The following is a 26,802-nucleotide window of genomic DNA, read 5'->3' as shown; positions in this document are numbered from 1 at the left end:
GTTTGTTTTCAACCAAAATTAGATTGTTAAAGTTTAACGACGATTAATTACACATAATTTCCTTCATAAAAAAATCACTTGGATACTTCCTTTGTTCAAATTTAGCTCTCTATAAGTGTTTACATGAATCAATAAAGTGATTATCTCATAAAATCAATTTGCACCTAGGATAAGGCGTAAGAGATTGGATCGAAACGGATCCGTGACGTAGGGCGGGTGTTTTTTTGTGCCAGGGCGTCACGGTTGCATTTTCCTTGGCGCGTCGATCACCTGGCACCGCGTCCCACTTTTTCCTGCCAGCTTAGAACTGGGACAACCTGGAAACTGTTGCATTCCAGTGTTGGACGTATTGTGATCCATTCGATCGTTAGGCGTGTTCCAAGTGTGTTCGTATAATTTAGCTTTACCTACACTGCCCATTTTTCAATTAATTTTATATAATAAAGCAATGAAAATTGTTTAAATGTCATTAATGGAGGCCAAGCTTAATGAATCAACAATGGACCAAAGTCAGGTGACAAGAAAACCTAAACAAGCCATCGATCTGTTGTCAAAAAACCCATGAGGCAAGTCCCTGGGTAACATTGAACGACCGGCGTTACCCAGGCGAGCGAAATTCCCCACGAGCGGCCACAAAAGATGCGCGACGTGCCAGCAAATGGATTATAAAACGAAGCCCAATAAACCGGACAATCCCGCGATCCAATCAAAATTTCCCGAGATCCAAGACATCCTAGACAAAGTCACGAAAAACGTCAAGAGGGACATCAACGATGACCTGAACATCGAGCTGCCCGACAAGAAGGAACTGCAAGGAGCGCCATCGTCGGCCAAACTGACCGGCACCGACGGCCCCGGTGCCTTCGAAGCCATGAACAAACGTTCCAACAGCGTCGTCGAGAACAAGTACAAAATAACCATCACCTCCGAACGGCTGTGTCAGCTCAAGAAAACCGTCGACACGGCCGTCAAAGAGCACAAAATTTTCACCATGCGAGGTCAGTACCACCAAATGCCAGGCGCGTTAACTTTTAAGACACAAACCGATCACCACCTTGGGAACTAATCAATTCCACAAGACCCCACACAAAAACCAACACGGCAGGTCCGACAGTTTTTAAGAAGGGCCCATTTTTAGGAAACTGGGGCGTGATAAGGCGCGAACTGCTGAAGCGCGGCTGGATCGAAAAGTACGAGCCGCAGAACAGGAAACTGGTGAAGCCGGAGGAGGACATAACCGGCAACCTGCCCATGAAACAGGAGTGGGAAACTCAGAACGCCTACGTGCAGAAGTGCGAGAAAACTGTTATGTCACGCATGCTGCAAAACGTCGAGTGCGACCTGTACTACAGCACCAGAAAGGACCAACTCGATTTGTCGCATCGTGCCAGCGCCTACAAACAAATCAGCAGGTTCAGCAGGAGCTTGTTTTCGTCCAAGGAGGGTCTGGCCTTGCTCCTAACTCAGGCCTATTGGTATTTGGAGCCGGGCGTTGCCTCCGTAAACTTCCCCAGGTGTTACGTCTTGGGTTAGACTTAGGTGTTGTTGTTAAGGTTAATTTTGAAGTAAGTAATTCCCACAGGGTTCCCGGATCATTTCAACATGTTCGTCGACGATTTTCGTATGACCTCATGCATAGGGATGCTAAAGTGGTTCTCGGAGAAGTACAACCCCAAAGAGAAATTTTCGGTGCAAGCGCACGACGGCAAAGTACCATTTTCAGCCATACAATTCGCCATGATAAGATGCCAAGAGTTCGTGGACCGTCAGAAGCACAACGACATCGACAAGGAGCTGCCCACAGTTTTCGATTACGAGTGGGACGAGTTCCTCAAACAGTTCTACCAACTGGCCCACTACAACGGCATGTTGGTGTACAACAAGGACTATCTACTGACCTCCACCTACGCCACCATCAAAAGCATCCTGAAAGAGGTGGAGACCCACTGGCCTGAGTACGGGTTGGACGGCCGCAGGAACATTTGGATTGTGAAGCCGGGCAACAAGTGTCGCGGTCGTGGCATACAGCTGGTCAAAAATTTGGACGACGTCGAGAAGCTGATGAACTTGAAGCAGAAGTACGTGGTCCAGAAGTACATAGGTACGAGGCGTTGGTGCACGTTAATACGACTCACGACGATAATCATTAGGTAATTTCAGAAAGGCCCCTCATTATCTACAACACCAAGTTCGACATACGTCAGTGGTTTTTGATCACCTCCGTTCAACCACTGACCATCTGGATGTTCAGGGAGTTTTATTTGCGGTTTAGCAGTCAAATTTTCAGTTTGGAGAACTTCCACGAGTCCTTGCACTTGACCAATCACGCGGTGCAGTGCAAGTACACGAACGTCGAGCAGAGGAGCAAGGAGCTGCCCGACAATAACATGTGGGATTGTCACATGTTCAAGGCTTACCTCAAGACTTTGAACGCAAGCGAAAAGTACGACCAAGTGATTTATCCTGGTACTGTCGTCATTTCTTTTGTTGTTCCAGTCAGATTTCTGTTTTGCCAATTGATTTTTAGGGATGAAGGAGAATATTATTTGTGCAATGTTGGCCAGTCAAGACACGATGGATCGAAGGAATAACACGTTTGAACTTTACGGTGCGGACTTTATGATATCCGAGGATTATAGGCCGTGGCTAATTGAAATTAATTGTTGTCCGGACATGTCGTTTTCCACGTCCGTCACCTCCAGAATGTGCGTCAAAGTCATGGAGGACACCATCAAAGGTAACCCAATTTACCCACATCGACACAACTTTAATTATTGAGTTTTTTAGTGGTGATCGACAGGCGTACTGACCCGAAGGCAGACACCGGTTTATTTGAACTGGTTTATCGCCAGAATTTTCCAAAAACTCCTCCCTACTTGGGCATGAACCTGGCCGTCAGAGGTAGGAAGATTTTCAGGATGAAATCCAAGTCGAAGCAGGAGAAGAAAGAAGAGAAAAAGAAGCGTGACACAATTTTGGTTGGACAAAAACGAAGGGAGATAATCAAAAACAAGTTTATACCAGATAATAATATACTGAAGACGTTCCCAAAATCAGTCAAAGGTCCAGAAGCCTACAAAGGCCCACTTATTCAGGATCTAATTGAGGAGTTGCACAAGACCTTCACATACAGTGACGACAATGGAATTGATTTTGTTCCAGCTCTGCCGACGATCTCCGGGAAAAAGGAGGACAAGCTGGACACGGTATCTGACAAAAAGGGAACGGCCAAACCGAAATCAAAGACTAATCATCAATCTTCTTCCAACAGAAAATTAAGCGTAAAAGAAAATGATGGCGAAGGAAAGAAGTTGGTGAGGAGCAGGCCGCAACAACTGCTCAGCGGTTGGAATGGCGTCAAGCTGACCAATTTTAAGGACACGTGGGAACAACAGACTATTAGCATATTAAAGGGCAAAAATGTATTTTCTAATTTTCCGGTGAGTGATACAAATAAAAATTTTTTAGCCAACGATGATTATTTCGATTTGAACAAACTGCTGCCTCAGATCAATGAGGAGGGCAAAGTTAGAGGTAGTGATGTCAAAGGTAATGTTTAAGTTTGGGGAATTTTGTTGATTATGGCATATTAATTGTAAAAGAAAAATTTATTGCGACAAATATACAACTGATAATTTATTAGATTTTTATTTATTTTCTAGCATAAATAATTTTAATATGATTCTTAGACTACTAATGTCAATTTTTGTGCATTTTTCTGACAAACCCTCGTAAAGAAAAATTCCTCCACTTTGTAGAAAGCAAGCGATGTTGTCGAATCGCCTTGACTGAATTTTACTATATCCAATAAATTTTGTTTTTTGATGGATCTTAGTTTGCATATCTATTTAAGTACAATTGCAGTAATTTAAATTATCATTTATTAATAACTTATCTAATAATAATAAATCATTATTGTCATGACTAATTTAGTCAAGTAAGTAAGAAAATCAGATAGTGTATTTTTAATGGTATTATTATCTTATAATTTAGATCAAGTGATTAAAAATTTAGAACTTTATCAAAATTACTAAAATAAGTTAACCGCACGGTGGTAATAAAACACATTTGTAAATTAAACAGGATTTTATTATTTCGTATTAATTGTGAATAATAATACATGAACCAAGTATAAAATTACTTTAGTATACTTTGGTTTTATTAAATATTAACTTGAGGTTTTTAAATAATCTTTGCTTAAGTTGATTTCTATTGCATTGCCATCTGCCTGGCAATATCCATAGTTAAAGATAATACAGGTTTCTATACTGATATTATGTATTTAATTTTATTTTTTATATTGAGATTTTGACTCTTCACAAATGTCAAATCATACATATTTAACAAATTGAAGTAATGGCTTCATTATTCAACTTATTAGTTATGTATTATTAAATCAAACCCAATGGGCTTTATGACTTTAACATTCTAAATAAATCTCAAAACGTCATAATAAAATTGACGTATTTAAATTCACTAGATTGAATAAATAATGACTTCATTATTCAATTTTCATTTTCAAATCAAAATTAATTGAATAATAGACACATTATTTAATAGATGTGAATAAAATATTTCTCACAGGTTTATTTATTAACAATAATTTTAAATATATAATTTTGAGATGTCTATTGAGGACAATTCCAATTTTTTAATTTTAGTAATTTTCCCATTATTCAGTTTAGATTATTTTCTTATTTGCTAACAATACTTTATTTTGAAGATGACTTTCTCAGAACAAATGTCGAACAAATATTAAGATAGATTAAGTAATTACTCCATTACTCAATTTTCATTGTCAAATCAAAATTAATTCTATAATAGACATTTTATTTAATAGATGGGGATAGAACGTCAAAATAAAACACAAATATTTAAAATTGACAGATCGATTAAGTAATTTTCTCATTATTCAACTTTTCTTATTTGTTAATATTTTATTTTGTCATTCTCTGAACAAATGTCGAATATTAGTTAAAAATATTTAAATTCACTAGATTGATTAAGTAATGACTTCATTACTCAATTTTCTTTATCAAATAAAAATTAATTGAATAAGAGACATAGTATTTAATAGATTGGGATAAAATATTTTTCACAGATTTATTTGCTTACAGTATTTTATTTTAAAAATGTAATTTTAAGATGTTTATAGAACACAATTGAATTTTTTTATTTTCGGTATTCTTGACTCTTGACTCATTAAAGTCAAAATAAAATATAAACACTTAAATTTAACTGATAGATTAAGTAACTTTCTCATTACTTAACTTTGATTATTTTTTTATTTGTTAATAGTTTATTTTGAAGCTGTCATTCTCTGAACAAATGTCGAACAAATATTTGTTAAAATATTTAAATTCACTAGATTGATTAAGTAATGACTTCATTACTCAATTTTCATTATCAAATCAAAATTAATTGTATAATAAACATAGTATTTAATAGATTGGGATAAAATATTTCTCACAGACTTATTTACTAACAATATTTGATTTTAAAAATGTAATTTTAAGAAGTCTATAGAGCATAATTGTATTTTCTTAATTCTGCTCATTAACGTTAAAATAAATACAAATATTTAAATTTGACAGATTGATTAAGTAATGATTTCATTATTCAATTTTCATTATCAAACCAAATGTATTTGAATAATACACACATTATTTTATAGATATGGATAATATATTTCTCACGAACTTATTTGCCAATAATATTTTATTTTAAATATGTAAAATATTTAGAGCACAATTGTATTTTTTTTTAATTTCCGTATTCTTGACTTCCCATTAGTTTCTAAATAAAAATATTTATATAAAGGTTTAGAGATGGATTAGGTAATTTTCTCATTATTCAACTTCCCAACATTGGCTTCAAAGAAATGTTACTTGAAAGTTTGATTTTAGCATATTAATAGAACAATGGCTCCATAATATTGCGTAATAAATACATAACTCGTCAGTTGTAAATTTTAAACAAGTTTCCAAAACCAGTGCAACCAACCGTCCGAGCTTTTCCGACTGCCAACAATATCCAACAAACCGCCGCGTCGAAACCACCGTGCGCCAGCGAGACACGGCAACACGGTCCCCTTTTACCGATATTTGTTTGACATGATGAAAGCAGCAATATGGCGGCCGGCAGTGTAGCTGGTGCACGAGAGATGTGCGTGAAAACGCAGTGATTTTTCCGCGTCCGCAGCGTCTCCGGGTGCGACCACCGCACCAACCCCGAACGTCCGAAGTACCCCACGCGAAACGCGACCGACAGTTACGCGACACAATCCGCTGCGAGGCCCCGTTTTTGCCCACCTGAGGAATGTTGGATTTTTTCGTCGCGACCGAGAGTGCATGAAAACTGACTTAGTTGAGCCGATTTTTGGATAATTCGGCTGTTGTGTTGTGCTGTTTTGATTTTGTACGTGTGATGCGGCAGTTTTGATTCATTGGTGGCGATCGAATCGGTTGTAAGCGTTCCGTACGCAGGTGAACAGACAGGCCATCGAACCACTGGACAGATATGGCCTTCAATGAGGTAAATTTCTCCCCGGTTTTTCGCCGTACGTAAACAATTCGTAAACGTCGTTATAAATAGACGATTTACGTCGCATTTAATCATCTTACATGCTTTGAACGTTGAATAACACGACCCGTTCCGGAGGCCGGATCGATTTGCCTCTGGGTGCAAGGGTAGCCAGCAAAACAAAACTTCTATCCGGCCCGTGCATCTCAGCCGAATCCATTGATAATGAATTAGTGGAGCGGATCGGTCGTGCTCTCCATATGTATTACGTTTTGGGTCGACTTTTCTAGCCGTGATGTAACGTTTGATATTTAACCCGATTCGGAATGAACGGACAACCTGTTTTTTCAACGTTTCGAATCACATACACGCTGATATTTGCCTAAATAACACCGCAAACTGTCCGTCAGAAATTCCAATAACAAATCGATGGAACGTTGAATTGTTCGGTTGGCCGGTAATTAATCTTGTTATCTATCGATTGTCGGTGAAATTTGCCTGGATTTCACGTTAATTTGCGTCCCCAGCTCGAATGTTTTATGGTGTGATGCAACGGTCGACATTTACCTGAATCACGATGCACTAATTATTCATTTCAAATCTGCGGCTTTGCCATTTTCCTTGTTTTAAATGTTAATTGATGTTATTTTTTAATAAATTCACATGAAATTGTAACTAAACCAAAGGCTAAACGGCATAAATGTCACAACCTAAATTTGAGGTTAAATATTCCACAAACTGATTAAAGCATAATGTCACAACCTAAATGTGAGGTTAAATACTTCAAAAACTAATTAAATCACAATCCAGTTGGATTTTTGTAGGAATTAAGGCAAAAAAGTGAAACCGAATATAATTTTGGTAATTGTATTTGACGTCGTTAAAATACAGTTCTATTCAACAATTTTTTAACTTCAATTGATGGTATGTTTTAAGAAATTGTAACTAAACGAAGGGCCAAACGAAATAAATGTCACAACTTAAATTTGAGGTTAAATACTCCACAAACTGATTAAAGCATAATGTGAGGTTAAATACTCCACAAACTGTTTAAAGCACAATCCAATTGGATTTTTGGGGGAATTAAGGCAAAAAAGTGACACCGAATATAATTTTTATAATTGTATTTTACGTCGTTATAAAATACGATTCCATCCATCATTTTTAACTTTAATTGATGTTATTTTTTTATAAATTCACACGAAATTATAACTAAACCAAAGGCCAAAACAGGATAAATGTCGCATTCTAAATTTGAGGTTAAATACATACACATACTGATTAAAGCATAATGTCACAACCTAAATGTGAGGTTAAATTCCTCAAAAACTGATTTAAGCACAATTCAGTTGGATTTTTGTAGGAATTAAGGCAAAAAAGTGAAACCGAATATAATTTTTATAAAGCATAATGTCACAACCTAAATGTGAGGTTAAATACTCCACAAACTGATTAAAAAATTGCACAAAACATTCTTTTATAATAATATTAATATTATTTAATATTTATAATTTTATAAGAAACATCTTAAAAAAACATTTTTAAGTTTACACAGAACATCCCAAAAAGTTTCAGTGCATTCTTTATACTGTACAGAACAGCTTAAAACGTTTCAGTACACTCTTAATTTTACACAGAACTACTTAAAAAGTTTCAGTACATTCTTAATTTTGTATATAATAGCTTAAAAAGTTTCAGAACATTCTTTATTTTATACAAAACAGCTTAAAACAAACTGATTAAAGTACAACCCAGGTGAATTTTTGTAGGAATTAAGGCAAAAAAGTGAAATCCCATATAATTTTTATAATTAAAGCATAATGTCACAACGTAAATGTGAGTTTAAATACTCCACAAACTGATTAAAAATTACACAAAACCTTCTTAATTTTATACAGAACAATTTAAAACGTTTTAGTACATTTTTAATTTTATAAAGGACAGTTTAAAACGTTTCAATATATTCTTAATTGTATACAGAACAATTTAAAAAGTTTCAGTACATTCTTTGTTTTATACACAACAGCTTAAAACGTTTCAGTACATTTTTAATTTTATGCAGAACATCCTAAAAAGTTTCAGTACTCTCTTAATTTTACATAAAACTACTTAAAAAGTTTCAGTACATTCTTAATTTTATACAGAACAGCTTAAAAATTTTCAGTACATTCTTTATTTTATACAAAACAGCTTAAAACAAACTGATTAAAATACAATCCAGTTGAATTTTTGTAAGAATTAAGGCAAAAAACTGAAACCCTATATAATTTTTATAATTAAATCATGTCACAACCTAAATGTGGGGTTAAATCTTCCACAAACTGATTAAATTTGCACAAAAATTTCTTAATTTTATAATAATCTTATTTAATACAGAACAGCCTAAAAAGTTTCAGTACATTCTTAATTTTACACAGAACATCCTAAAAAGTTTCAATACTTAAAAAGTTTCAGTACATTCTTTATTCTATACAAAACAGCTTTAAAACAAACTAATTAAAGTACAATCTAGTTGAATTTTTGTAGGAATTAAGGCAAAAAAGTGAAATCGCATATAATTTTTATAATTGTGTGCTACGTCGTTAAAAAATGCGGTCCCGTCCATCGTTATTTTTAACTCTAAAAACTGGTAAAAGTGTGACTAAACCAAAAACGTCGGACCTTCCTCAACATTTATAGCAATGATGTAATTTTTTTCACACACTTTTCCGCACGTTTTGCGCTTGCACTTCCAATTAGCGACCCAAAAAAAAAATAATAATAAATAGATTCATCTACGTACAATATTACGTTCAAATATTTAAACAAGTAGTTGATTGTTTGTTTATCCGTTGTAATTAACGTGCCTTGAGCAAACAGCCGGTGTTAAAAAACTACCTAGTACAAAAATTTCCTGCTCAAATATTTACTGATGGTAGTTTTCTGGGCGAAAAAGATTTTCGCCTCGTTCAGTAAAAAACGGTACGACTGCGTGCCTGCGGTACAGCCGATTTCACATCGGAAAAGTCATTCACCCAATGCCACCTGTTCCACGCGGTCTCCTTCTCTCTCTGCGGCACGCTCATCTTCATCGTCATCACCACCCAGTCCCTTGTCGCCTCCTCGGGGTTTCCTGCAAGGTTGGAGATTTTGCGTGGCTGCGGGGCTTCCCCCGTCCTAACAGGATGATTGCGTGACCCGAAACCCCGACTCGGGTTTGTTTATTAATAACATACGTAAACAACAAACACACACACATGTGTCGCAACAGACGTAATTCCGATTATTACGTGCCGTTTTTTTTTCCTATAATAAACACACATACGAAATGTCAACAACGGAGATGAATAATTAAAGTTTCAAGGACGTTCCCGAAACGCTCGTCGTCCGTCCGTCCGTCCGTAGTTTCTACGTTTCTCGCTCTCTCGGCCGTTCCGGGTTTTACAGTTAAAACGGTCCGTGTAGTTTTTCATATCGAACGGCTCAAGTGCCGGGAGTACTGGTCGGACTGAAAAATATGTAAAATGGGGGGAAAATAATGTAGAAGGTGGACGGAAATTTACTCGAATCTTGTTTGTGTAAACACGAACTAAATATGTTATTTTATGGACGTGGGGGAGGCATAATGGTTTTAATTATTCACGCTTATCGTTCCCGTTTGATGTTACGTTGGCCGTTGATTAAACAAGGCTCCCCGAAGTTTCCGTTTTTCCTGCCTCAATCTAAATACATTAAAGTTATGGCATGTATCAACGGTGTTTGGAGTTGTTGCACGACGTGCACGGAGTTTTATTTTGCTTAGTATGTGTTTATTGATAGTTATACGAACATGTTCAAACTGAATTTTATATGGAAGTACTCAAAATTGTTCTCCCCATTCTGAACAGCTTAAATAGAGTCGCTGCATTTTAAATTTTATTCAAAACACTTACCACATTGTTTATTTTATACATATCAGCTTAAAACGTTTCAGCACATTCTTAATTTTATACAGAACATCTTAAAATGTTTCAGTACATTCTTAATTTTATACAGAACAGATTAATAAGTTTCAACAGGTTCTTTATTTTATACAGAAAGACTTAAAACGTTTCTGTATATTGTTTATTTTATACAGAACCGTCTAAAACGTTTCAGTAAATTCTTAATTTCATACAGAAGAGATTAAAAAGTGTCCGTATATTCTTTATTATAACTAGAACAACTTAAAATGTTTCAATACATTCCAAATTTTATAGAGAATAGCTCATAAAGTTTCAGTACATTCTTTATTTTATACAGAATAATTTAAAATGTTTCAGTACATTCATAATTTTATACAGAAGAGTTTAGACAGTTTCAGTACGTTCTTACTTGTATAAAGAACTGCTTAAAAAGTTTCAGAACATTCTTTATTTTATACCAAATAGTTTAAAACGTTTCAATACATTCTTAATTGTACACAGAACTGCTTAAAAAGTTTCAGTATATTCTTTATTTTATACAAAAGAGCTTAAAACGTTTCAGTACTTTGTTAATTTTATATAGAACAGCTTAAAAGGTTTCAGTACATTTTTTTATTTTATACAAAACATCTTAAAATGTTTCAGTACATTCTTTATTTTATGCAGAACAAACTAAAACATTTCAGTACATTCTAAATTTCATACAAAATAAGTTAAACAGTACATTCTTTATGTTATACAGAATAATTTACAATTTACATTGTTTATTTTATGCAGAAGAATATAAAACATTTCAGTATATTCTTAATTTTATAAAAAATAATTTAAAATATTTCAGTGCATTCTTTATTTTATACAGAACAGTCTGAAACGTTTCAATACATTCTTATATTATACAGAACAGTCTAAAGGATTTCAATACATTCTTAATTTTATACAGAATAGCATAAAACGTTTCAGTACATTCTTTAATTTATACAAAACAGCTTAAAAAGTTTCAATACATTCATTATTTTAAACATAACTTAAAACGTTTCAGTACTTTGTTAATTGTATACCAAATAGCTTATAACTTTTCAGTACATTCTTAATCTTATACAGAACTGCTTAAAAAGTTTCTGTACTTTCTTTATTTTATACAAAACAGTTTAAAAAGTTTCAATACATTCTTTATTTTATACATGTCAGCTTAAAACGTTTCGGTACTTTGTTAGTTTTATATAGAACAGCTTAAAAAGTTTCAGTACATTCTTAATTTTATAAAGAACAGATTAAAAAGTTTCAATACATTCTTTATTTTATACAGAACAGCTTAAAAAGTATCAATATATTGTTTATTTTATACAAAATAGCTTAAAATCTTTTGAGTACATTCTTAATTTCAGTTGTTTGTTAATTTTATATAGAACAGCTTAAAATATTTCAGTACATTCTTTATTTTATACTGAACAGTTTAGAAAGTTTCAGTACATTCTTTATTTTATACAGAACAGCTTAAAAAGTTTCAATACATTGTTTGTTTCATACAAAACAGCTAAAAATCGTTTGAGTATATTCTTAATTGTATACAGAACATCTTAAAAAGTTTCAGTAAATTTTTTATTTTATATAAAACAGTTTAAAACGTTTCAGTAAATTCTTAATGTTAGTGTATTCTCTTATATGGTATTGCTTTAAAAGTTCCTGTATATTCTTAATTTTACATAGAATAGCATAAAAAGTTTCAGTACGTTCCTTATTTTATACAGAACATATTAAACAATTCCTACATTCTTAATTCGATACAGAACAATTTAGAAAATTTAAAAACATTCTTAAATTACTACAGAAAGCTTTAAAATGTTTCACTACATTCTTTATTTAACATAGAAGAGCTTAAAAAGTGTCCCTGGATTCTTTCATTTATACAGAATAGCTTAAAAAATTTAAATACATTATTAATATAGAACATAAGGTATTCTTATTCTATAGAGAACATTTAAAAAGTTTCTTTAGAGTTTTTAATTCTTTCTTTAATAACATGTTAAAAAGTGTCACTATGTTATTCAATTTATGTAGAACAACTTAAAATAATTCAATACATTTTAATTTATATAAAATAACATCAAAATGTTAATATATTCCTTATTGAATAACGGAAAAACCTGTCACTCCATTCTGCATTTATTTGAATTAAAATAAATAGTTTAAGAAAATTAAATTTTTACATGTATTCTTGAATTTGTATTCAATACGTCAACATTTCTATGTACAATGTACATTGTAGATAGTCGTGGAATGTCTAAAATAATATTGGTTTCTACATAACATTTATTATATAAAATTAAGAACGTTGTGAAACTCCACAAGGAATTTTATATGTAATTTGACAAATACAAGTTTCATCGTTCTTTCCCCATTAAAACCGCATTAAAATAAAAATAGGTAAACCGACCGTGACTCACAATCAGTCCGAAAGGCCGATAAACCCGATCGCGGTGGGTTTTTTTTATCATCGGTCTCATAACGCCCGAACATTTCCCCCCATCGATATGCAAATGTGTGCGAGTTCCACATTCTGCATGCGATAATGGAATGGGAACGGTGCCAAAATCGGTCCGCGCTGCGCCAAAAAGGGTCACCGCACATAGTTGTTTTTACGTGTTTGATTAACCGCAATCGGTTTTTTTGGTAATCAAACGAAATCTTGGAGGGTTCAAAGTTCGTCGTCGTGAGTCACCAATTCGGCGGAAGAATTTATCGGATTCGTTTTCGTCGGAACCAGATCGTGAAACTGCAAAGAGGTAAACGAACCCGAACCAAACAATGAGTTCCCCCCCGGTTTCTCTCACACACACACACCCGGTGCACGTCGTTACATCACTCACACAATCGGCGAGAAATTTCAATGGGTGGCTTTACGTTTCGATTAATAAACGCACGGCATACGGACGACGGGACGAAAACTGTCGAAGAAGTCGTCCGATGCAGCCTTGAGGTGATCACATTAATATATGTTATTTTTTTATTCGTTATGCAACTTGGATGGATGATGAACTTTAAAAATAGCATCGATGTTCGTGGTGAAAAGTTGTTTGTCTAGTCCGGACACGTCGCATTGTTATGGTGATTTCGTCGTGTCGTATTAAATAACGCATCCTTGCCGAATTAAATCATGCAATCTCAAGGATTTAACGCGATTCTTTTATATCTGATTCACCGTTTTGTCTGTGCAGCATCCGTCTTTACGACTGTTTGACCTTTACTGTTTGCTTCACTTTCTAGACATATGGGAAAATCGTTGAAATTATTTAGCCAATAAGTTTTCTCTTCTCTTATTTTAATTATATTAATGATTATAATGATTTTTAAATGTTTACAGTAACTTACTTTCGCTTCTAATATTTTATATTAAGTCATTTGCATTTTGTTTTATTAATACTAATATAAACTGATTTCACATTACATATTGAATTTTCCAAATTCCTAAATTTATATAGACAGACTTTCAGTACATATTTTATTTTATGTGAAACAAACAGTTTAAAAAGTTTGTTTATATTTTTCATTTTATGCAGAACAGTTTAAAACGTTTCAGTACATTCTTAATTTTATACATAACATCGTAAAAAGTATCAATATATTGTTTATTTTATACTGAACAGCTTAAAATATTTTAGTACATTCTTAATTTTATACAACGCAGCTTAAAAAGTTTCAGTACATTCTATATTTTATAGAACAGTATAAAAAATTCTTCTACGTTTTTAGTTTTATATAGAACCATCTCAAAATTCTTTATTTTATTCAGAGCAACTTAAATAATTTCATTACATACATTCTTCATTTTATACAAAACAGCTTAAAATGACCCTAGATTTTTAATTTTATACAAATTAACTTAAAAAATGTCTTAATGTTATAAAGTATAGTTTAAAAAGTTTCACTAAATTTACACTTTTTATTTTATACAAAATAGCTTAAAAATTACACTTAATTTTATACAGATTAACTTAAAATTTCACTAATTTTTTAAATCTGTACAGACAATTTTAAAAAGTTTCATTCATTACAGTCTTAATTTTATGCAAATTAGCTTAAAAAGTGTCACTAAATTCTTAAAGATAAGTTTTAAAAGTTTCACTATAGTCTTAATTTTACATAAAACAGTTTAAAATTAAAAAAGATGTTTAATTTTATACAAATTAATTCAAAAAGTTCCACAGTTTTAAATCTATACAGATAATTTTAAAACAATTCACCACATTCTTAATTTTATAGAAAACAAATTAAAAATTTCAATAGATTTTTTATTTCATATAGACTAGCTTAAAACGTTTCACTAAATTCATAAATATATACAGATAAGTTTAAAAAGTTTCACTACATTCTTAATTTTATACACATTAGCTTAAAAAGTTTCACTAAACTCTTAAATCTATACAGATAGGCTTAAAATGTTTTACTACAATCTTAATTTTATAGAAAACAGTTTAGAAGTTTTACTAAATTCTTAATTTTATACAGATTACCTTAAAAATCTTCACTAAAAATTTATACAAAATTGCTTAAAATTTACACTAGATTTTTAATTTTGTAGATATCAGCTTAACGTTTCACTCTCTCACGTAATTTTCTACAAAATTGTTTAAAAAGTACATTCCTAATTTTATACAGATGTGCTTAAATGATTTCATTACATTCTAATGATTTTAAATGATTTTCAAATGCTCAGCTAATTGCTTTTGTGGGTAGCACTCGAGATTAGATCTACAGTTCATAAAATATTCATTTCCAAACATGAAATAAAAGTTTGGCCGTTGATTTTTCAAATTAAGCAGTGACGCAACCGAGAGGGGGACGAAAAAGCGAATTTAATTACCGAACTGGAGTTAATTAAAATGGGTCTTTTGCCGGGTGGCGTTTTAAAAAGCTGTTAAGTCCGCTAAAAGCACACACGTGAATGTTTTTGCGAGCCTGCCGACGTAATTGGGTCACGAGATTTTTATGTGTTTTTTTTTCCGTACACTACCAAAAAAAACGTTAATAAGTTGGACTCTTTGGAACAATACAAGATTAATTACGGCAGCGTAAATTTTTAAGATTTCGATCAGGTTTCGTTTCTTACGGTCATTATTAATGTCGTTTGAACGAAAAACCGTGGTAGAAATTTAGAATCGATGCGCCGCACATCTGGAACTATCGATACACCTGTGTAGTCTGGGTTGTCTATATTTAGTAACTCAAATAGGTTTATTCAATTTTAACGCTCCCATTAATATTGATAACTTTCGCTTTACTCCTATAGTTCACATTCACAAAATAATTCACTCAGTAACCGTGTTTGAGCCGATAAAACAAACGATGCACGTCAAACCCCCAGCTGGAAAAAAAGTGAGGTTAAAGTTGGGAATTGCCCGTCTGGGGACATATTATGAATAAATTAGCAAATCCCAACATTTGCAAAAATAATTGAGGTGAAACGAAAGCTGCTTTGTTTCAATAATAAATCAATAGAGAAAACAAATGTGTGGTGCATCCTGGTTGCCTATGACTGATCATTTGACAGGCTAATTTGTTGGTTCCATTTAAAAACAGACACGGTTATTTTATTAATTTTTTTATTAGCCGGCCACAACAACCTTCTTCCGCATCCGCAGTTTGTGCGGACCTCTAAAATAAATTGACTAATTAGAGCCATATAAATGCAACGCTAACGAAACGCTATTTTCGTCGATTGGTTTGGGTAATTACTTATTACTAATTAGTCAGTGATTTAAATTAAATGTGACTAACGCCGATAAAACATTATCTGAATAATTATTGTCTATTGTTTGTAGGTATTTGTTGTTGGAAACGCAAAAAAAAAATTGTTTACGTTTAAACAATGTATGGATTTTTAAGTCAATAATGGCCCCCTGGATAGAGATTCAGTTGTGTGTGTTTAAGGAATAATTACGGTAAAAGTCAACGAACGTGGTTGAATCATGGATCTGTAAAAGGGAGTGCTCGGTACACGTATTAGTCAAACCGAAAACCTACACGTAATTTCTTATTATCATTTCGTACGGACAACAAAGAAACCACGGGCACATTAGACAAAGGACCCGAATCAGTTTCGTCATTTCATTTGAATGCGGAACGAAAAGTTGCGTGAACATTTTTCGTAACCACGAGGAGTTTTTTAAAAATATATACTAGTATAATAACTAAAAATGGAACAGTTTTTCTGAGGTTAATGTGGTAAAAGTGGGAAGTAAACAAAACAACAGACATAATTTAGCTCATATAAACTTTGTTATCTAAACACTTCAAATATTTATTTTATAATAAATTGAACATACTTTAGTTAGCTGTTGCTCTCTTTGTTTCGTCAGTACATTCTGAATTTCATGTAGAACAATAGTTTAAAAAAAATTACCACATTCTTAATTTTATACAGAACATCTTAAAATAATGATTCAATACATTGTACACTCAATGAGTACATTTTCAATTTTATGCAGAATAGCTTAAAAAGTTTCAGTTATTTCTTTATTTTATACAGAATTACTTAAAATATTTCAGTACATTCTTAATTTTACATAGAATAGTTTAAAAAGTCTCAGTATAGGTTTTATTTTATACAGAATAGCACAAAATGTTTCAGTACATTCCTTATTGTATACAAAACAGTTTAAAATGTATCAGTACATTCTAAATTTTATACAGAATAGTTTAATAAGTCTCAGTATAGGTTTTATTTTATACAGAATAGCATAAAATGTTTCAGTACATTCTTTATTTTATACAGAACAGTTTAAAATGTATCAATACATTCTCAATTTTATACAGAATAGCTTAAAATGTTTCAGTACTTCTTAATTTTACATAGAATAGTTTAAAAAGTCTCAGTATAGGTTTTATTTTATACAGAATAGCACAAAATGTTTCAGTACATTCTTTATTTTATACAGAACAGTTTAAAATGTATCAGTACATTCTCAATTTTATACAGAATAGCTTAAAATGTTTCAGTACATTCTTAATTTTACATAGAATAATTTAAAAAGTCTCAGTATAGGTTTTATTTTATACAGAATAGCACAAAATGTTTCAGTACATTCCTTATTGTATACAAAACAGTTTAAAATGTATCAGTACATTCTTTATTTTTTACAGAACAGCTTAAAAATCCTTAGTACATTTTTTATTTAATACAGAACAGCTTAAAATGTTTCGGTACATTCTTTATTATATACAAAACAGTTTAAAATGTATAAGTACATTCTCAATTTTATACAAAACAACTTTAATACATTATTTACTTTATACAGAACAGCTTTAAATGTTTTAGGCACATTAGACAAAGGATCCGAATTAGTTTCGTCATTTCACGTGAATGCGGAACGAAAACTTGCTGCATGAATATTTTTCGTAACCACAAGAGGTTTTTTTAAAAGCATGTACTAGTAGAATTACTAAAATTGGAACTGACTTTTTTCAGGTTAACGTAGTAAAAGTGGGAAGTAAATAAAACAACAGACATAATTTATGCAGCTCATATAAACCTTGCTATCTAAACACTTCAAGTATTTATTTTATTATAAATTGAACATAATTTAGTGAGTTGTTGCATTTTTATTTTGTTTCTTTAGCTTTCAACGTCCGGAGTAGACAATAATAACAGTTTCGTTCCCCGCAAATTCGCCAATCGTTTCGTGATATGTTTCATGATTTGGGCGCGACTCTCGCAATTAACCTTGTTTAGCAATAATTCCGTCACAAGGTCGCGGTCCAGTTCGATTTATCCAACGAAATCGCTCGACCATTGTCCCAACGATTTTACTTACGATCACTGGATCTAAATATTTTCCCACTTGGTCAGACATATCTCGGTTTTCTTCACGTTTCAGATAACCGCCACGTTTATTATACAACATTTTTGTTGTATCTCAAGGATGCGTACCGTTTAAGGCACGATTTCCTAGCCGGTGAAAGTCTATCTTCCAACATAATAACGCACGACGTCCGATAATTGTGCCCCGTGGTTGGTTGAAATAATTTTTCCTACGTCTGTCCGCGGGTTTTCGTTTGATTTGATTGCCCGGCAATTTATAATGCACGTTAATTTTCTTTGTGAGTTTGTGTGTGCGCTCGAAGCGAACAAAATTCGTTGGGTTAATTGCGATTCAGCTCGACAAGCTCTCCATCTAATTAGCTAGGTGTGTAGGTGACATTTTCCGCTTGCCAAACCTTTGAATACAATCGGGCAAATCGCGTTGCAGAACCGTTTTTCAATTGTATCGAAACGACGGTTTTTACGGGCGGCCGCTACCGTAATTTCATCTAAAAGCAGTACGGTGACTCAGTTTTTGGGCCTGGCATTTTAAATGTCTTTTTGGTTGCGTTTTTTTTTCTCGCGTTTCCATTAGTCAAGGTCGGTCTTGCGATTGAACTGGTTCGGAATTTTTACTATAACTGTTTTTGTAGACTTAATTTATTGTTTTTGTCAGTTTTGTTTTCGTTTAATTTTATACAGAACCGATTAAGAAGTTTTATTATGTTCTAAATTTATATAAAACAGCTTTAAAAGTTTTACTGCTGTCTTAATTTTGTACAGAACAGCTTAAAATGTTTCAGTACATTTTTTATAGAACAGCTTAAGAAGTCTCAGTACATTCATTATTTTATACAGAACAGCTTAAACAAATTTAATACATTCTGTATTTTATACAGAACAGCTTGAAATGCTTCAGTGCATTCTTAATTTTATATAGAACAGCTTAAAGTGTCAGTACATTCTTTATTTTATAAAGGGCAGCTTAAAAAGTTTCAATATATTCTTTATTTTATACAAAATATTTTAAATTGTTTCAATACACTCTTTATTTTATATAGATAAGCTTAAAACGTTTCAGTACAATCTTAATTTTATACAAAACAGCTTAAAAAGTTTCAGTACATTCTATATTTTATACAGAACATTTTAAAAAGTTTCAATATATTCTTTATTTAATATAAAATATTTTAACTATTTTATACAGAACAGCTTGAGAACTTTCAGTATATTCTTTATTTTATATAGAACAGCTCAAAAAGTTTCAGTACATTCTATATTTTACACAGAACAGTTTAAAAAATTTCAATATATTCTTTATTTTAAAATATTTTAAATAGTTTCAATACCCTCTTTATTTTATGTAGATAAGCTTAAAACGTTTCAGTACAATTTTAATTTTATACAGAACAGCTTAAAACAGTACATTCTTCATTGTATACAAAATATTTTAAAATGTATCTGTACATTCTCAATTTTATACAGAACGGCATAAAAAGTTTTAGTACATTCTTTATTTTATACAGTTTAAAATGTATCATTACATTCTCAATTGAACAGAACACCTTAAAAAGTTTGAGCACATTCAGTATTTTATACAGAATTGAAACATTTTAATGTTTCTGTATATTCTTTATTTTATACAGAACTGTTTAAACTGTATCAGCACATTCTCAATTTTATACAGAATAGCTTAAGATGTGTCAGTACGTTCTCAATTTTATACAGAACTGCTTAAAATGTTTACCTGTAATGTATTCGTAATTTTATATAGAATAGTTTAAAAAGTCATAGTATAGTTTTTATTTTATACAGAATAGCTCAAAATGTTTCAGTACATTCTTTATCGTATACATAATAGTTTAAAATGTATCAGTACATTCTCAAATTTATACAGAACAGCTTAAAAAGTTTCAGAACATTATGTTATACAGAATTGCTTAAAATATTTCAATACATTCTTTATTTTATACAGAACAGTTTAAAATGTACCAGTACATTCTCAATTTTATACAGAACTGCTTAAAAAGTTTCAGTACATTCTTTATTTTATACAGAATTGCTTAAAATGTTTCAGTACATTCTTTATTTTATACAGAACAGTTTAAAATGTATCAGTACATTCTCAATTTTATACAGAATAGCCTAAAATGTTTTCGTACATTCTTAATATTATATAGAATAGTTTAAAAAGCCTCAGTATAGTTTTTATTTTATATAGAGTAGCTCAAAATGTTTTAGTACATTCTTTATTGTATACATAATAGTTTAAAATGTACCAGTACATTCTCAATTTTATACAGAACTGCTTAAAAAGTTTGAGCACATTCAGTATTTTATACAGAATTGCTTAAAATGTTTCTGTATATTCTGTCAACAGCTTAAATGTTTCAGTACATTCTTAATTTTATACAGAACATTTTAAAATATTTCAGTATATTCTTTATTTTATACAGAACAACTTAAAATGTTTCACTTTATTCTTAGTTTTACGCAGAACACCTCAAAAAGTTTCATTACATTCTGTAATTATACAGAGCCCAAGAAGTTTAATTAACATTGTACTTTAAAATAATCTTTTGTCAATAAAAACACCATACATATTCTCGTGTAAAAAAACGTCGCGTTGTTAAAAAGTCCGGACACGCGTGTCCTGTTCAACCTCGCGTCGTACTCTTGGCATTACAATCGAAGAAACTGAAGGAGCATTCGGTTCTGCGAACGGACACATTCCTGGGAACGCAACGAATATTTATGACTGTTGTTTTCAGGTGCGTGCGATCTGTCAGATTGCACAATTTTTTTAAAAAAAAATCGAAAAAAATAAAAAATCGGTACGAATGTGTGACACTTACTGAGGGCAAATCCGAGATAATATGGTGGTCGAATGGAAACTTGCACTGTTCAATTGGGTGAGTAAGTGGTGGAGTTGGCCCTGGTGTTTTCAAATTATCCGGGGAAAATTTGAAAGATGTCACAGTCGGTCGCAGTCAGAATTGGCAGCTGTCTTGAAAGTGGCACCGGTTTTTTGAGTGTAGCAAGTTGTAATCTAGTTTAAGTCGGCTACAAAAGAGTTCAGTTTATAGTTTGAGGTTATTATGATTTGTTTGAGACTATTTTCTGTAAGTATCAAATGTTTATAAATCTATTTTGGGTCTGCAACGATGTGGCCTACGGCCATTTCACACACATCACAAGTTTTTGCATAAATCGTGAGCAATAATTTATATTTTATGTGTGTCAAATTTTTTACCAGTGCAGGCAACGTCCCTATTTTTAGGTTAGAATATTTTATTAAAGGAACCTGTACATTTTGTAAACAAACTTTATAAGTTGGCTGTATTGAAAGTTACCACAAAATTGCCAAAAAATGGAAGTCAAAAATTAGAATAAACATTAGACAACAAATTGGTCTACAAACAATACACGTAGCAATTAACCGAAGGTATCAAAATTGACGAGTGCAAGGCAGCTATTAAATTGGCGAAAATCTGAAACGTCCGAGACTCCGGGGACAACAAAATGACGATAATAGTAAAATTGGTTGGAAGACAACGAGAATAAAATGCCGCGCTCCGGTGAAAGGTGCGTCGCCGCACGCCTATTGTCCCCCCGTTTGTTTTTGTTGTGTTCGGTACTCGGGTTTACTGGGTACGCTCGTCGCGAGTCGCGACTTCAGTGCCGTTCGAGTCGTGCGCGTGCCAATGTGTCAACCGTCGTTTTATTGTTTTTGCGTAATTGTTAATTAATTCGTGCGTTCACAAGTGGTTGTTGTGTGTGCGACAGTTTTACCGGGTGGTACGGATCAGTTTTTTGGTTGTTTGTCGCCCCGCATTCAGAATGTTAATTTATGAACATTCCTGAGACCATAATCATACGAATACGTTTGAATGGATTCGTAAAAATTTCTCGCCGTCGATTGCGCGACGATTTGAAATCGTTAATGACCGAAAAGCCCACACCGCACACATGTTTATAAATATTAATGATTATTCATAAGGAGGCGCAACGAACGAGAGAGAAAACCAAGCCCCGGCCCAGGCGGATAACGTAACAGACAACAAACAATCGAAATATGTAATTATACAATTACGGAACGATTTTACAATTAAATTTTCCCACTACAATTTATCAAACGTTCGGTTTTGTCCTCGCGATTCAATGTACTTTCTCACATGTGAAAGAGAGTTTTATCGGGTCGTAAATGTTGGTTGTTTTATGCCATTAAATCTGTCGTATTTCATATTCTATCGTTGCGTTGCGTTGCATTGCGATATTGTGATACAATGTGTACGACGGATTGAATAAATGGTTCGATTCGCGTACCTTGCGACGACAATCTGGATAACTGTTGCGGTTGAAATGTTCGCGGTTGATCTTCCCAAGATTACTGATAACGGTGGTATTTATTACTACTTGTACACAAGTTTATTTGTTTTATTATTTTATGGTTGAAATCTTGGTGAAATTAGTAATATTCGTGTAATATTTACTGACATAAATTTTTATAGTATTTGTTTTATGATTGATGAATACATTTTAATTGTTTTAATCAGCATAAAAGTTTGGTGTGTTTTATGATGACTATAGAAATAATGAATAGAATTTAATTATTTCATTTTCATATACTGTTTTATTAAATTAGAAAGTCTAAAATTACATGTAATTTGTGATGTTTTTGGTACAATCAAGTTAATTTTAAACTGAACTACTTGCAGAAGCTCAAAAGTTTTGTATTTTTTATATAATGATAGATAAAGAAGTAATGAATAAACTTTATGTTATTTTCTTATACTGTTTTCAAAATTTCATGCTTATTTGTAATGTGTTTGGTATCAGCTTAATTTTAAGATAAACTATTAAATTAGAGAGATTACTTCGAAATCACATGATAATTTGTAATGTTTTTGATATAATCAACTTAATTTTAAACTAAACTATACCCAGAGCCTCAAATGTTTCGTATATTTTATAATACATGCAGGAATAATGAATAAACTTCAATCATTTAATTTCCTTATATTCTTTTATTAAATTAGAGAGATTACTTCGAAATCGCATAATAGTTTGTGATGTTTTTGATATAATCAACTTAATTTTAAACTAAACTATTTCTAGAAGCTCAAGTTTCGTGTATTTTATGATAAATGCGGGAGTAATCAATAAACTTCAATCATTTTATTTCCTTATATTTTTTTATTAAATTGGAGAGATTACTTTAAAATCACATGACAATGTGTGATGATTTTGATGTAATCAACTTAATTTTAAATAAAACTACCCAAAGACTCAAATGTTTTGAATATTTTATAATAAATGCAGGAGTAATGAATAAACTCCAATCATTTAATTTCTTTATATTCTTTTATTAAATTAAAGAGATTACATCGAAATCGCATAATAGTTTGTGATGTTTTTGATATAATCAACTAAATTTTAAATTAAACTATTTCCAGAAGCTCAAATGTTTCATATATTTTATAATAAATGCAGGAATAATGAATAAACTTCAATCATTTTATTTCCTTATATGCTTTTATTAAATTTGAGAGATTAGTTTTAAATCACATGATAATTTGTGATGTTTTTGATATAATCAACTTAATTTTAAACTAAACTATTTCCAAAAGCTCAAAAGTTTCGTGTATTTTATGATGAATGGAGCAGTAATGAATAAACTTCAATCATTTTATTTCCTTATATTTTTTTATTAAATTGGAAAGATTACTTTTAAATCACATGATAATTTGTGATGTTTTTGATATAATCAACTTAACTTTAAACTAATCTATTTCCAGAAACTCCAAAATTTCCTAATGTATTTTATGATGAATGCAGGAGTAATGAATAAACTTCAATCATATTATTTCCTTATGTTCTTTTATTAAATTTGAGAGATTACTTTAAAATCATATGATAATATATGATGTTTTTGATATAATCAACGTAATTTTAAACTAAACTATTTCCAGAGGCTCAAAAGTTTCTTGTATATTATAATGAATGCAAGAATAATGAATAAACTTTAATTATTTTATTTCCTTATATTATTATATTAAATTGGAGAGATTACGTCGAAATCATATGATAATTTGTGATGTTTTTGATATAATCAACTTAATTTTAAATTAAACTATTTCTAGAAGCTCAAAAGTTTCATGAATTTTATGATGAATGCAGAGTAATGAATAAACTTTAATCATTTTATTTCTTTATATTATTTTATTAAATTGGAGAGATTATTGTAAAATCACATGATAATGTGACTAAACTACTTTCAGAAGCTCAAAAGTATTTAATAATGAATGCAAGAATAATGGAATAATCTTTAATTACCTTATTTGTTTATCCAGAGTTATTAAATTAATAGATATTTTAAATTCCACTGATAATTATTGATGTTTTTACTAAAATCATTTTAATTTTAATCTAAACTACTCCCATCAGCTTGTAAGTTTCATAGATTTTACGATGAGTATAGATAAAATGAATAAATTTTAATTATTTCATTATCTCATGTTATTTTATTATACTAGAAAGATTACTTTAAAAATACATTATATTTTTTAGCTTAGTTTAGTAGAGCCCACTTAATTTTAGACTAACCTTGTAAAAGGTAGCGTAAATTTAATAAATTTTATTATATTTTACTTCTCCTCGTTACAACTAATTTAAAAATTGATAATACATGACGTTTTGGTGTGGGCAATTAGTTTTAGATCGAAATGCTACCAAATATAACTTTCGATAAATTCTTAAATCTAAATCTTGACAGCTTCTGAACGGCTGTGATCGATATTATATTCCCAGAACGCAACAACGAGTAGTTGCATTTTAATCAATCATATCGAATCTAATCGGAACGCACAGATAACGATTAATCCCCCCACGAACAATCTCTCCTCCATTCCTCCACCGAGGGCGACAAACAAAACAAAAAAACCTTATCAGTTGGTACAGGTGCGTGATGTGCGACGTACGAGACGCGTCAACGAACAACGACACGAGCTAGTACTATCGAAGTAGTTAATTGTATTATGTGGAGCAGCGCCCAACAGAAACAGCAGAACATCCTGCGGCACTCGTCGACGCTCGAGCAGAAGGGCGGCTTCCTGGGCGGCAACAGGAAATGGACGCAGAGGCCGGCCTCGTGGGCGGCGCCCAACTGTCTAAACATCTTGCCGCCCGAACGCAACCACCGGCCCATCGCCTCAGTAAGTGTGTAAAAGAACGGTGCGACGTTACCGTCCCCGACGACCGGTGATTTGTCGTCTAATAAAAACGGTGCGTAGCAAGGAGTTGGACGACCTTTTGCGGGTTTCGAGTGTTTGGGGATTTCGGACACGTTCCCTGGACGCTTGGATTGTATGCAAATCGCGTGGCGCTACCGTTAGCCTAGGCTGTGGGGCTAAGAAACTTTTGTCTCTTCGCGACAGACCACAAATAAATAATTCACTTGTTGTTTTCTTACGTGTTATTATAAAATTTACGAGCAATTTTGACAATGGTAATTATGTAAAGTAATGGTTAGATTGGATGGATGTTTTCTTATTTATTCATTTAGTCATGCCAGTTTCTGAATGCAAATCGTAAATGTTTAGGACATCAATAAATATAAAATGTGTTGCACAATGTACCATAAAAATGAACATTAAAAATTATTTACAAAAGGTGGAAAAGTCGTGTGTATACCATTTACACAATTTTAGATTGCGCACTTTATAAATTGTGTTGTTGTGTTGTGAAAATTTAAACGTGGCGATCTCGAAATCAATTAAAATTTTGAATATGTTATAATCTTAGTTCCAGGAAACTTATCTCACTAAAAATGATGATTTACCCATTAAATAGTTATAATTAGGTACTTAATTTGCTAATTCTTATAAACGTTTATATCTATTATTATTTTAAACGATTACGATATTCAGTTTCTTTAACTAATTTTAAGACACAAATCATTTTCTGAAACTTCAAAAATTTGTAATCTGAATTTCTGTATGGAGTATAAAATTTCCTAAATTTTAAATGTTACATCAAAAATGAATAAAAGACCAGTTCAATTTCAATTCTAGACTGTAATTAACTAAGATAATATGCAAAATCTTTAAGAATAAAAAAAATTTTCAATATTAGACAATTGGAAATTCAATTTTTTTTAAGAAATTTGAAAAATATACATTAAATTTATTTATTTTCAAGCAATAATCATCTGAGAAAATCAGAATTTCTGTAAGAACTATAAAATTTCCCAAATTTATTAATTTTAGATCAAAAATGATTAAAATTCATGTTTAATTTCAAGTTTAGACAATAATAATTTGACATTCATTAAGGATAAATAAAATTTTCAGTGTTAAACATTTTCTGGGACAAGAATATCTAAAATTTCAATTGAAAATTTAATTGTTAAAGAAGTTTGAAGTTTGAAATATATATTTTTCAAGCAACAGTTGTCCGAGAAAATCTGAATTTCTGTAAGGAGTATAAAATTTCCTAAATCTATTAATTTTAGATTAAATATTAATAAAACTCGTGATTAATTTTAAGTTTAGACAATAA

At 31.7% G+C, this 26,802-nt stretch overlaps 2 protein-coding genes and 1 long non-coding RNA gene across 5 annotated transcripts in view; 2 read left to right on the top strand and 1 right to left on the bottom strand.

The window, feature by feature from the left end:
- Positions 1 to 61: 61 nt before the first annotated feature.
- Positions 62 to 3,472, top strand: LOC109596858 (tubulin glycylase 3A). Its single transcript, XM_020012456.2, has 7 exons — positions 62 to 998; positions 1,139 to 1,528; positions 1,583 to 2,101; positions 2,161 to 2,466; positions 2,528 to 2,737; positions 2,788 to 3,206; positions 3,272 to 3,472. The coding sequence occupies exons 1-7, from the start codon at positions 659 to 661 to the stop codon at positions 3,293 to 3,295; spliced, it is 2,208 nt and encodes a 735-aa protein (XP_019868015.2). The 5' UTR covers positions 62 to 658; the 3' UTR covers positions 3,296 to 3,472.
- A 2,598-nt stretch (positions 3,473 to 6,070) lies between these two features.
- LOC109596896 (serine/threonine-protein kinase 26) overlaps positions 6,071 to 26,802 on the top strand; it is a 32,866-nt gene continuing 12,134 nt past the window's right edge. Inside the window, exons 1-2 of one of the 3 annotated variants that reach the window (XM_049965996.1) lie at positions 21,927 to 22,041; positions 25,195 to 25,457. In XM_049965996.1, the coding sequence (XP_049821953.1) occupies positions 25,281 to 25,457 (177 nt within the window). In that variant the 5' untranslated portion in view covers positions 21,927 to 22,041; positions 25,195 to 25,280. Of the gene's footprint in view, positions 6,535 to 21,063; positions 21,156 to 21,926; positions 22,042 to 25,194; positions 25,458 to 26,802 lie in introns of those variants that run through there. The other 2 variants (XM_049965998.1, XM_049965997.1) reach the window with 2 other exon arrangements.
- Positions 20,781 to 21,448, bottom strand: LOC126265260 (uncharacterized). The gene is made up of 2 exons (XR_007547801.1): positions 21,099 to 21,448; positions 20,781 to 20,976 (listed from the first exon to the last, which is right to left on the bottom strand). It is a non-coding gene; the product is annotated as an uncharacterized LOC126265260 (long non-coding RNA).

Source organism: Aethina tumida, chromosome 4, assembly GCF_024364675.1.
Source record: "Aethina tumida isolate Nest 87 chromosome 4, icAetTumi1.1, whole genome shotgun sequence".
Lineage (NCBI taxonomy): Eukaryota > Metazoa > Arthropoda > Insecta > Coleoptera > Nitidulidae > Aethina > Aethina tumida.
This window is presented reverse-complemented; position numbering and strand designations above follow the sequence as displayed.